This window comes from Myotis yumanensis, unplaced genomic scaffold, assembly GCF_028538775.1.
Source record: "Myotis yumanensis isolate MYYU_CA2020_CCGP unplaced genomic scaffold, mMyoYum1.0.hap1 SCAF_6, whole genome shotgun sequence".
Lineage (NCBI taxonomy): Eukaryota > Metazoa > Chordata > Mammalia > Chiroptera > Vespertilionidae > Myotis > Myotis yumanensis.
This window is the reverse complement of record NW_027223757.1, coordinates 21515525-21528502: the sequence shown is the minus strand read 5'-3', so window position 1 is coordinate 21528502 and position 12978 is coordinate 21515525. Positions and strand designations below refer to the sequence as shown.

General features: G+C 40.0%; 1 protein-coding gene across 1 annotated transcript; it reads left to right on the top strand.

The window, feature by feature from the left end:
• Positions 1–3144: 3144 nt before the first annotated feature.
• LOC139012177 (vascular non-inflammatory molecule 3-like) lies at positions 3145–12899 on the top strand. The gene is made up of 6 exons (XM_070417717.1): positions 3145–3372; positions 3484–3614; positions 7293–7485; positions 8817–9108; positions 11462–11835; positions 12658–12899. Exons 1-6 carry the CDS (start codon positions 3160–3162, stop codon positions 12862–12864), a joined length of 1410 nt encoding a protein of 469 aa, XP_070273818.1. The 5' UTR covers positions 3145–3159; the 3' UTR covers positions 12865–12899.
• The last annotated feature ends 79 nt before the right edge of the window (positions 12900–12978 follow it).

Below are 12978 nucleotides of genomic sequence, written 5' to 3'. Positions count from 1 at the left end.
ATAATAAAAGTTGCTACATTTCCTGGTATTGGGGACTGGGAGAATATGAGGAAATTCCCATATGTTTCCTTTTGATTCTATTCAGAAAGGCAGGTGATTAAGACAAGAATGAAAATTTCAACCTGAAATATTAAAAGCAATCCATCTGTTTTACACAGTTTCCATCTTGTCCTTAGATATTTTTCTAAAATGAATTTGCCTCTCATGGGTATCATTGCAGGATATAAGGACACATGGAAACTCACCGGCAGGCCTGGGAGAAGGCACAACATTAGTTAGTGGGAAAAGGTTATTGGAATCTAAGCGTTTTCAATTATTGAACCAAACCAGACAAATAAACAAAAGACATAAATCTCCAAAACTTACCAGTTTCCCTACATCAGAAGGGGATTAGAAAGGAGAGAGAATGAAAGACAGAGACAGTGAGAGAGAGAGAGAGTAATAATGACTCTAGAATCAGGGATTTAAACCTTGAAAGAAACGCTTTACATTTTAAAAGAACTCACATTCAAACAAAGGGATTCATTCCAAAACTGGGCAAAAAAAATTGAGTTTAATATATCAGAAGATATCATCAGATCTTAGCATGGTACAAAATTCCACAAGAGCAACAGAGAATCATAATGTGGCCTTTATACTTAAGGAATTAATAAGGATGACATTTATAAGAATTAAGAGAGAATTTAGAACTCTCTTTGAATTATCTAATAGAAGCAGAGACCAGGGTTGGAACTATTGGTTTACACTGTAGAAGATACACAAAATAAACTGCGTCTCAGTGCAAGAGAAAAAGTTCTAAAAATTTGTAACAGTCAAACATGGAATAGATGGGACTTTCAGGTAGCTGGATCCTTCATTCAACATTTATTCATGTATTGGGCTAACAACCTGTCACACATGTGCTGGGGTGATGAGGTTTAGAAATAGGTAAGACATTTCCTTGTCCTCCAGGGGTCACACCCTGGGATGCGTCATTCCTCAAAGATTATTTTACTTGGATGTTCCGGAATGATACATCAAGATTTATTTTAATCTCTTTAAGAAAACAAAACATACATCTGTAAAACTAAATATGAGTAGAAGATTTAAATTAAAGGTCAAGATAACAGTTAGCAGTGAGAGACATTCACCCGGACAAGAAAAAAGTGCTAAGAGCATTCAAAAATCTCACTTAGGATTGGAATAGATTTGAGAAAGCTCTACAAGGAACTGGAACTTAGGCAGATGGAGAAAAGGACATTTAAGGGGAAAATGAGCATATAATCATCTAGGTAGAGCAGTACATGAAATGTTCAGAGGTCAGGGAATAATTCAACATCATTGAATGAAGATGTCCAATAGGTAAGTTGTGGAAATAAATCAAGAATGATTTGGATTTGATGAGTTATACATTTTCTAGTAAACATAAGTGTTAATCTCTGTTAAAATAACAAGTATTATCCTGGCTGGTGTGGCTCAGTGGATAGAACGTCGGCCTGCAGACTGAAGGGTCCTGGGTTCAATTCCAGGTCAGGGCACATGTCTGGGTTGTGGGCTCAATCCCCAATAGGGGGCATGCAGGAGGCAGCCCATCCATAATTCTCTCTGATCATGGATGTTTCTCTCTCTCTCCCTCTCCTTTCCTCTCTGAAATCAATAAAAATATTTTTAAAAACCAAGTATTTATCTGTATATTGCAAAGTCAACTTGTTTACCCCTCATGGAGCATGGACCACATCTCAGAATTAGCATTTTGAATACACTTGTCCCCCCTAACCCACAGTTTTGTTTTCTGAGATTTCAGTTGCACACAATTAACTACAATCCAAAAAGATTAAATGAAAAACTCCCAAAATAAACAACTCATAAGTTAAAAAATTTTTTTTTTCCTTTTTAGAGAAAGAGGAAGGGAGAAGGAGATAGAAACATCGATGTGAGAAACATCAATCAATCAGTTGCCTCCCTTACAAGCCCTGACCAGGGGTCAAATCCACAACCTAGGTATGTGCCCTGACCAAGAATGGAAACTGTGACCCTTTGGTGCACAGGACGATGCTCCAAACATCTGAACCACATGGGCCAGGGCAACAATTTGTAAGTTTTCAATTATGTGCCGTCCTGACTAACATGAGGAAATGTCACACTGTGTTCCCCTGGAGACATTAATCTTCCCTTTAACCAGCGTGTCTATGCTGTATACATTCTCCACCCACTAGTCACTTAAAAGCCATCTATGTTACCAGATCAACCCAGGGATCACTCACCATCATTGACCATGTGATAATCTATCTCTATTTTACACTGTTCAGATAAAATTCCAGTATTCTAGACTATTAGGCAGTCTTTTCAAGCGAAACTGGCAACTGTGGTTTCTGCTGATATCTTCTTATGATGCAAAAACTCAGGACCTTTGATCAGGAACAAGTGAGCCCAGCCCAGCCGGTGTGGCTCAGTGGTTGAGCATCCACCTATGATCCAGGAGGTCACAGTTCAATTCCCAGTCAGGGCATATGCCTGGGTTGCAGCTCAATCCCCATGGTGGGGCTTGCAGGAAGCAACCGATCAATGATTCCTTCTCATCGATGTTTCTATCTCTCTCTCCCTCTCCCTTCTTCTCTAAAATCAGTAAAAATATATTTAAAAAGAGAACAAGCGAGCCCAGACATTAGCACGTATAGAACTCTTCCTCCTTTTGCCATTTTGTGAGCTCTGTTAAAACTGGGACTTGCTTTGTACTCTGTTCAGTGTGTCACAGTTATGAATGTAAGTTTTCAACATATTGTTATTATGATGCTTGCCTACTACAATGGTCCTAATATTAGCCCTATTAATGGAAACACTGAACTACCAGGAAAATATATTTTACTAAAAGAAAAGAGTTTTAGACTGAGGTTGACTCATCTAATTGGCTCCTTAATTCCTCCTTTAGTGTTCGAACGCCCTCTGAACATTGTCAACAACAGCGCTGCACACTTGAGTCAATCCAATTGTGTAATCCTGGCCGCCAGTTTTCTTAGGCAACATCCTTTCTCAAGGCTGTCCAATGTGTTCTGTACAATTGTGTAATGCACTCGTGAGAAATATAAATAGCTGGTAGCAGGCAGGGCTTTAACATAAAATTTTTTCCAGTGATACACAATCTAAGGATCTGAGTTTATCAAAGAGCACTAAATTGTAGCTATGATTACATCCTATTTTCCAAAATATGTGGCGATTTTTGCCCTCTTTGTCCTGAGTGTTGGCGCGCTGGACACGTTTATTGCTGCAGTGTATGAGCATGCGGTTATATTACCAAACAGAACAGAAACACCTGTTTCAAAAGAAGAAGCTTTGCTCCTGATGAACAAGAATATAGATGTTCTTGAGAAAGCAGTTAAACTGGCGGCCATGCAGGTATTGCCCTTTTTATGCTGCCTGGGATATTGCAGAGGAAATTTGAAACTTGAAAAAGTGTGAGTGTTCAGAATTGATGAGAAAGTTCTTTGTTCCCTCTGGTTTGGGTAGGGTGCTCATATCATTGTGACCCCAGAAGATGGAATTTACGGCTGGGTCTTCACAAGGGAGACCATTTACCCCTATCTGGAGGAAATCCCACACCCGGAAGTAAACTGGATTCCATGTACAGACCCTCAGAGGTAATGTCATTACTCTTTGATTCTTGAACAAAACATTGTGATATTGTAAAATACCAATAGCAAATTCAGTAAGCTTGCCTAGTGTTCTTGCTGACAAATAATCGATCTATGACATTGGACCTAGATGCCTCTAATGCTTCATAAGGTGTGCCTTCTGGCACTTGCCTCCTGTTTGGTAAATGACTTGAAATGATGATGATTGGTTGGTTATTTATTGCAGTTTTTTTTGATGAGTAGTATAGTATGTATATGCATGGTTTTATAATAGATGAGCTTAACTGGGTTTCAACAAAGTGGGAAAATTGTGACATCTGGGATTTGTTTATGTTCCAAATTTAAGTAGATAGGTTCACCCATGAACACATGCCTCCTTTATAAGAATGGTATAAAAGATGAATGGGCTATGTTTTCAAAGAGCTTTTAAAAAACATATTTTTATTTATTTCAGAGAGGAAAAGAGAGGGAGAAAAAGATAGAAACATCAATGATGAGAGAGAGTCATTGATCACCTGCCTCCTGCACACCCCACACTGGGGACTGAGCCACAACCCGGGCATGTGCCCTGACCAGGAATCTCCTGATTCATAGGTTGCCACTCAGCCACTGAGCCATGCTGGCTGGGCTCAAAGAGCTTTGGTATTGTTATCATTTGAGATGTAATCAGTATGGTGAGTGGGAACTGCAGTCTTGAAAAAGGAAGTGCTTTTTCTGAGACCACATTCTACCTACCACCTTCTAGCTGAGTGATGTGGGGCATATCACCTAAGTGCTAGACATCTCTGTTTCTTTATTTGTAAAACAGGGATAATAACATTTCTTCTTCTACTTCCCTTACAGAGTAGACAAGAGTGTCAAGTGAAGAACTATATATGGAACCTGTACATTCTCATGCCCAATCCACTTAGCTATCACTATTACTCTTGCCAACAGAAGGAACAGAATCTAAACATTTCTGTTTTCTTGTCCTTTGAGAAATTCTAGTAATTATTTATAGTGGTAGTTTAGACTTAACTATCTTTTTAAAAACTGTATAAAGCATAAGAAAGATGTATGAAATAGATCATGTTAGGTGTACTTATTTTTAAAAATTCGTATATAATTCCTTTAAATGACAAAACCAATGCATTAAAAAGTTATTTAACTTGCTAATTTTAAATTTACATGCATCTGTTCAGAACTATATCTATTGCACAAAAAGAGGAACTTAAATAATTTTGACTTGGAAATTGATTAGAATGCTCCGATGCTGCAACGTGGGAGCTCTACTATGTGAGCCAAATCTCACCCTGGGATTTCTACCTCTGGCAAAATATTCTCTGAATGTCACAGTCTGTGTTTACAGGAACCAGTAACCATGACTCAATGTTTATTTGATTTTGGGGCTTTTCCCAGAGCAGGAAGGACTCATAATTTGCAGTCATTCAAGAGGCTTTATTTGCTTGAACTGATTAAATGGACTTTCCCAGGGGAAAGATGTCTGGAAGCCTAATTAATATCTAACTAATTATTTTTCAGTTGAGAAGGTAGGTGACTGATGAAGCTTTAACATTATTGAGTCTTGCAGACACTTATTCATATGACAAGTTTGCAGATCTGAGTTGTAAAAAGGAGAAATCTAGTACTTAATATAATGGTAATGTTGGTAAAAAAATGAAACAAAAAAACTATTGTTTCTTCCCTAGTAATATTTATCCTTAAAAGAGATAATAGAGGGACCATGTGGTCGTTTTTTCCATGTTGAAATACTATCAATTAGAATACTGACATGTCCCATGCTTCCTTGGGCTTTTCTCATGAAGAGCTAATAGGAAATATTAAAGTGCCCTAATTATTTAGCCAAGAAAATAAAAATTAAACAAGTTATATAATAATTTTATTAAAGGCCTTAATAAATATGAATGTTGACAATATGCCCTATTTTTTAAAAAAAATAAAATAAATGGTCTAAAACAATAGTCATAAAGCTGTTCTTTCCATTAACAATAATTGCAGAAGGGCTGAGAGATCATGGAGAAAGCCTGAATGGCTTCTAAAGGAATCAGGTCTCAGTTTCCTGGGCTGTCTTCTTGTAGTTACAAAATCTGTAATGGCCATTACTCATTTATTGAGCACCTAATTGGTCCCAGGAACAGTACATTATTTCATTCAATTTATGTAGCAGGAATAACTATTTCCATTTAAAATATGAGGTAAAGAGGGGCTTACAATCTCACAACTGGTAATTAGCATGGCTGGAACTCAGTGCAGCCATTTCCATTGTCCATTCTAACTGAATGTCCTCTGAGGGCCTGAACGCACCATATTATATTTGAAATTTCCAGTGACAAGTGAATCCACCTCTTTGACAGTGTGTTCTGGTTGCTAAATATTTTGTATTTTATTTTCTGCTGAAATCTCTCTACAACTTTTTTTGGTCTTTGTATCGCCTCTATAGTATGTTAATGTCTATGACTCATCTCCAAATTAGAGCCTTCCAAGTACATGAGGCCAGCTGTCACTCCACCTGTTTCATCATCTCAATTCCTTCTCATTAATAGGATAAATATCCTAGATATTTAATACCGATGTGAATGGCTTTGACATTACTTTGAAAAGCAATTTTATAGTCTGTATTTATCTTAGGGTTTGTGTTGCATTGACAGATTAAAGAAACTGAGTCAGAATAGTGAAGTGCTATTTTTTTCCTGGTCCTTTATTTTCTTTCTTCTTAAAATATATATTGAGTTGCCATATTATTATGACCACCTGACGTTTGTAGGCAAATTAGCTATAATTTCGCGCTGAAGTTGCTAGAGGGCCAGATCATTATAAACATTTGAATAGCACAACATACCTAAGTATCGTTGCTGATCAGGTTCATCCTATCATGTTGATGGTGTATCCCAATGGAGATGGCTTCTTCCAACAAGACAATGCGCCATGCCACGTGCTCGTATTGTGCAGGAGTGCTTTCAAGAACATGAGGGAGACTTTACCTTGCTTAGGTGGCCCCCACAATCACCAGATTTCAATCCAATTGAGCATTTGTGGGATGAAGTTAAAAGAGCCATCAGGCAGCTGGTTCCACAACCATCAAATCTCACAGAACTGGACAGTGCCATTCATCAGGCATGGTGTCAGATTCCTCGCATCACCTTTCAACATCTCGTGGAATCAATCCCAAGAAGAATCGCCGCAGTATTGAAGGCAAAAGGTGGCCCAACGAAGTACTGATGGGGTGGTCATAATAATCTGGCCACTCAGTGTATATTTCAGTACTAAATGCTGCATTTGTCTTCTGTAGAAGATGATTTATATAGGGCCAGCTATTTACAGTCTCCTAGTAAGACTATGGCTTAGAGATGATAGAAAAGGTCCTCCCCATTAGAAGAGTCTGTTAAATTTCAAGCCCTTCATTTGCCTTCCTGGGAGTACTTTATAAGAGAAAGTGTGCTTCTCTTTTTCCTCCACCATCTTTTCTGTGCTTCCCTCTCTCACTGCAATCTGGAGTTTGGCACAATGAAATAGGTTAGCTTTGATAAAGATGACATTTATATTGCATCTGAGTTTCTTAATCTTTTCTGTTGATTCTTAACCTAGAGCTGTTGTGTTCTATGTAACAGGCAAATAAAGTATCACTTTGAAAGTTCAGAAATCGCTAAAATAATAGAAAGTTTCAAGCAATATCTATTGAACTAGGTTTGGCTATGCCCCAGTGCAAGAAAGGCTCAGCTGCCTGGCCAAGGACAACTCTATCTACGTCGTGGCAAATATTGGGGACAAGAAGCCATGCAATGCCAGTGACCCTAAGTGTCCCCCGGATGGTCGATACCAATACAACACTGATGTGGTGTTTGACTCTCAAGGAAAACTGGTGGCACGCTACCATAAGGTGAGATTTATTTGTGTCTCAGCGAAACTTGATTGACTTCTTCTGTTTGTTTGTGGAATGTATGTATACTTGTCTTTTGAATGTAGGTGAGAGAACTGTCTAGAAAACATTTCTTAGTTATTACATTTTAGTTGAAAAATATTTAATTTACTTTGGTTTTATATATGGGTTTGGAGTTTAAGTTAGCTTCACAAAGTTTTTAATATTCTGTGAGAAAGAAGGAGAAATGCTCTGTTTTATCTCTGATTTAATACTAGAGTTAGCTTTTGGGCCCAATTTGTTAACATTGAGTACTAAGCTTTAGTCATTCATTCCATTATAACTTTTTTTTTTATTGCAATACTAGAAAATCCTCACTGAAATTGGCTTAATTCCTCCAAAAAAAAAAAAAAAAAAAAAGGAATTTCTTTGCTATGTACCTGAAAAAAACAGAAATTATAGAAAAGGTAGATCTAGTTTCAGATGTAGACTGTTCTGCAAAGGCACAAAAGATGTCATCCATCTCTCCAGCACTCTTGGTCCTTGGCTACAGTTTTATTTTTTCAGTCTTTTAGAAGCTTCATAGCTGCTCAATGTGAGGCTCACATCCTTATAGCAACAACATCCAGAGGAGAATGTATTTCTCTAAGAAACCCTGCAAAAACCCCATCATGTCTTTGGCTCCAATTAGGCCACATGCCTTCCTGAGCTGATCCCTGCGAGATGGAGGACGGGCTGCCACACCAGGGAGGGAGCACAGGATCCTCAATGAGAGAACACGCATGTGCATAATCAGGCTCCATCAAAACCTGAGCAAAACATGTGCTGCACTCTTGAGCCCAGGCGAAGTGGCATTTTGGAGCAATAATCAGGCTGAAAAAAATTATTAATGGCTTAATAACTAAGGAGGGTTAGACATTCCATTGTCTAAATTAAGTTTAAACCTACTTCATGTGTATAAACCTAGCAGTTTCATAGGGAGGCATGTGTCAGACTTAGCATGGGCAGTGCTGTTGGTATTGAGGTAAGGAGTACAGTAGAAAGCAACAGTCTGGAATTTGTCAGATTTTGAAATTCAGCCTATGATTTTAAGACAGAAACATTCACCTTTTAAATATCATTGCTATATTTTCATTGGCTGACTTGTTGGTTGCAGGAAAATGGGCTTTTTATTAATGTCACAGTGAGAAAACTCATAGACATGGTATACTTGGTATGATTTACACATGTTTATGTGTAACAGTTTTAAATATGTATATCAGCATACATGGGAGAAAGATTTTATGAATATTGATCACCTCTATTTGGCAGTTTTCTGACTAATTTTCTCCTTGTTTATTTATTGTTAATAGTACAATCTTTTTGCACCTGAAGTTCAATTTGATTTTCCGAAGGATTCCGAAGTTGTGACTTTTGACACTCCTTTCGGGAAGTTTGGCATTTTCACTTGCTTTGACATTTTTTCCCATGATCCGGCGGTGGTGATGGTAAAAAAGTTTCAAGTTGACAGCGTCCTCTACCCCACGGCGTGGTACAACACACTGCCCCTCCTCTCGGCTGTTCCCTTCCATTCGGCGTGGGCCAGAGCCATGGGAGTCAACCTGCTTTCAGCAAACACCCACAACACCAGCATGCACATGACAGGTAACTCACACCTGTCATGCACCAAGTGGCAGTGACAGTCTTAGGAGGTCTTCATTGATTTTTGCCGGGGTTCTTGTTCCAGCATCTAGAAGGGTTCAGCAATCTGGAGAAGGGCTGTGTGTAACTTAATAAAGAGTCCAGAGACGAAGCATAATTTTGAAAGGCATTATAAGGAGTCAGAGGAGCCTAGCTAAAGAAACTAAGATCAACTCATCTCAGGACCCCTTGCTTTTTATTAATACAATTTGTCCTAAGGCAAGGTAGAGAGATACACATCAAAGGGTAAGGTTTCCATATACACAAGCATTGTCAGAATGGGGGAATTTGCCTACGGCTGTTCAGGTGTCTGGCCAGTGGGAGGCAATAACATGTAGATTAAGATGCCCTGAGCTGTCTGGCAGCAAGCAATCATTTTTGCATCCTTTTCAGGTTTGGGGAAATGCCCTTCAGCCACTCCAGATTCATCCCTGCTGTCTGGAATTGGCTTCAGGCAATTTTCAAGACACACTTTTCTTTAATGATTGTTTTATTAACTCTAATGTCACAAAACTAATAATTGCACAGGTTTTCTATACCAACATTCCTTAAATGGAAATTATGTCTGTGAGTAAAGAAGGATGCAAACATTATATCTCAATTTCACTTGAGGAGAAAGTGGAGTTACAGAGAAGTCAAGTCACATAAAAAACCAAAGCCAGATCTAAAGAACATTGCAGCCAGCCTCCATTAGTGATATTGAAATAAATCTTGTTCAGGTGAAAAAATTCACTGTAGACTTGATCAGGCTTTTAGAGTTTATCTTTTATACAGGGCAGGGCAAAATAGGTTTATAGTTGCTCCCATGGAAAATAATACAAACCTAGATAATAAAAGGCTAATATGCAAATGGACTGAACACTGGAACAACTGAACAACATGTCGCTATGATGTGTGCTGACCACCAGGGGGCGCACACAGAACATGGTGGGCATTGCCCACGGCAGGATGGTGGAGCAGGTGAGCGGGGGCGCCAGACCAAGGTGGGGTGCTGGTCGCTGTCATCGAGGTGAGCCTCTGGTGGCTACTGATAATCTTTGCTCCCACACACCACAGTCCCACCCGGTGCTCACGCCCGCTGCTGGTGCCCAGCGCTGGCCCCAATCTCTCAGCGCCATCAGCGGGTGCGAGTGGCGGCTGCTGGCTCCGATGGCCCCTTAGGGCTTCTCCACCTCCCCCTGCTCCTGAGGGGCAATCAGAGCCTGCAGCCACTGCTCATACACACTGCTGGTGCTGGGCCCACTTGCACCCGATGCCGGTGCCACAGCCTCTGCTTGTACCTGCTGCTGGCGCCTGGCGCCGGTCCTGATTGCTCGGCACCATCAGCGGGTGCGAGCAGCGTCTGCCAGCCCTCATTGCCCCTGAAGGCTTCTCCACCTCCCCCTGCTCCTGAGGGGTGATTGGGGCAGCAGCTGCCACTTGCACCCACTGACGGCGCCAACCCCCACTTGCGCCTGCTGCTGGCACTGGCCCCAATTGCTCTGTGCTGTCAGTGGTGTGAGCAGGCCTGGCGCCATCAGCATGTGAGAGCAGCAGCGACGGGAGCGGGACTGCCAGTAGACAGGGGACCTGGGGCTGGGTGGGGGCATGGAGGATGGGCCGAGATCCGCCCCTGTGCCCACTGCAGCCTCGTGGCCCACAGTTCCTTTCAAGGTGCATGAATTCGTGCGCTGAGCCCCTAGTAATTAATAAATAATAATCTATAATAATCAACGCATAATATGCTAATTAGACCAGACATCCTTCTGGACGAAGCCGGGGCTGCAATGGAAGCCCAGGTCCTGGGTGCCAGAGGGAAGCCGGTGCTGGCAGCCGGGGGAAGGAAGGCCTACTCTTGCACGAATTTCGTGCATTGGGCCTCTAGTACAAGACTAAACTGTTTCACATACTCACAATTGTAAACTTACTTTTGCCCCACCCTGTAGTTCTGTTCAAGGTAAGGTAGGTTTGTTACTCATTGATCCAACTAAAGAATTTCAAACAAATAAATTAGATAGGTCAGTGGAAAGCTGAACTTATTCTTCATGTTTGGGGAATTTTCTAGTTTATTTTTAAATTGGCTAAAAAGAAAAGTAGCTTAAGTTAAAAAAAAAAAAAAAAAAAAAAAGAAGCCATTTAAGTCAAATGACAATTTCTGTGTAAGCCTGTAAGCCGTCACAGAGTCAAATTATGCCAATGTAACCACTATCTCCTTGCCTATCTTGAAAATCCTTTGCTTTCATAAGTTTGTACTTAATTTCTTATGGGAATGATTCTATTAGTTTGTCACAATGCAAAATTTGAATACAATATTTGTGTTTCTTTATGTCACCAATAGGGAGTGGAATCTACGCACCGGAAGCTGTCAAGGTGTATCACTATGACATGGAAACAGAGAGTGGCCAGCTGATGCTCTCAGAATTGAAGTCCAGGCCTCGAAGTGAACCCACCTTCCCTGCACCTGTTGCCTGGAGTGGTTATGACAAAGGCATCAAGCCATTCTTGTCTGAGCAGTTGGATTTTCCAGGGATGATTTATTTTGATGAGTTCACCTTCACTGAGCTTAAGAGAAATGCAGGAAGTTACACAGTGTGCCAGAAAGACTTGTGTTGTCACTTTACTTATAAGATGTCTGAGAAGCGAACAGATGAGGTGTATGCACTAGGAGCTTTTGATGGACTGCACACAGTAGAAGGCCAATATTACTTACAGGTAGAGATGCTTAAATATGTTAGAATGGCTTCTTTATTCATCTTTCTTCTAGGCCATCATTGCATTCAAGAACAGAGGAATTAGTTCTCAGCAGGCCAGGTTCAAGTTTTAAAGGTACAAATTTCATGCATTCTCTTTTTTGGTCAGATTACTTTAGGGAAGTATTTTTACTTTTTTTTTTTTTTTTAATATTTTATTGATTTTTTACAGAGAGGAAGGGAGAGGGATAGAGAGTTAGAAACATCGATGAGAGAGAAACATTGATCAGCTGCCTCCTGCACACCTCCCACTGGGGATGTGCCCACAACCAAGGTACATGCCCTTGACTGGAATCGAACCTGGGACCCTTCAGTCCGCAGGCCGATGCTCTATCCACTGAGCCAAGCCGGTTCGGCTAGGGCAGTATTTTTAAAACTGTCTTCCACTAGAGCCCAGAGTAAGAAGTTCATTTCACATCCTGACCTAGTGCAATCAAGATGTGTGACTACATGGAAATTGTTACTAAATATGAAATATTTAACTGAAACAAACATTTATGAAATAATTCAAATTAGAAAAGCTATACTTATGTGCAATTTTAAATACTCTGATTTTTAAAATTCTAATCTATTCCATTCGGCTTCACTGAGAAAAAAAAAAGAGCTAATTCTGACCCACAATGTTGATTTTAGGATTCACTAGTAGATTATGACCTATAATTTGAAAAACTGCATAAGAGGCAGCCAAACCTAACATATATTCCTCTATCCCTTGAAATTGTGCTTTTTGCTGAGAAAATACTTTCAAGATTTCTAACCACTTCTTTGTTCTTTGCCTACATAGGTATGCACGTTATTGAAGTGTCAAACCACTGACCTGAGAACTTGCGGGGAGCCCGTGGGGTCAGCTTTTACCAAGTTTGAGAAATTCGGTCTCAGTGGCACATTTGGAACAAGTTATGTTTTCCCACAACTCATTCTCAGTGGGAGTCAGCTTGCCCCTGAAAGACATTATGAGGTAGGAGGTTTTCAGGATGATAACTTTCTTTAAACAGATGGGGTAGACTGGCATAATGAAAATCTTTAAAATAATGGGTCAGTATTGCAATATTGCGGTTCCCGTTATATAAGCAATGCTTTAAAAACATGTAGAAGCTATGATATG

What these genes read in the sequence shown, in the direction of transcription:
- LOC139012177 (XM_070417717.1), top strand. Translation starts at nt 3,160, where the DNA reads ATGATTACATCCTATTTTCCAAAATATGTGGCGATTTTTGCCCTCTTT. An exon ending in TTAAACTGGCGGCCATGCAG is followed by an intron (nt 3,373 to 3,483) that starts GTATTGCCCTTT and finishes TGGTTTGGGTAG; the next exon opens with GGTGCTCATATCATTGTGAC. An exon ending in CCATGTACAGACCCTCAGAG is followed by an intron (nt 3,615 to 7,292) that starts GTAATGTCATTA and finishes CTATTGAACTAG; the next exon opens with GTTTGGCTATGCCCCAGTGC.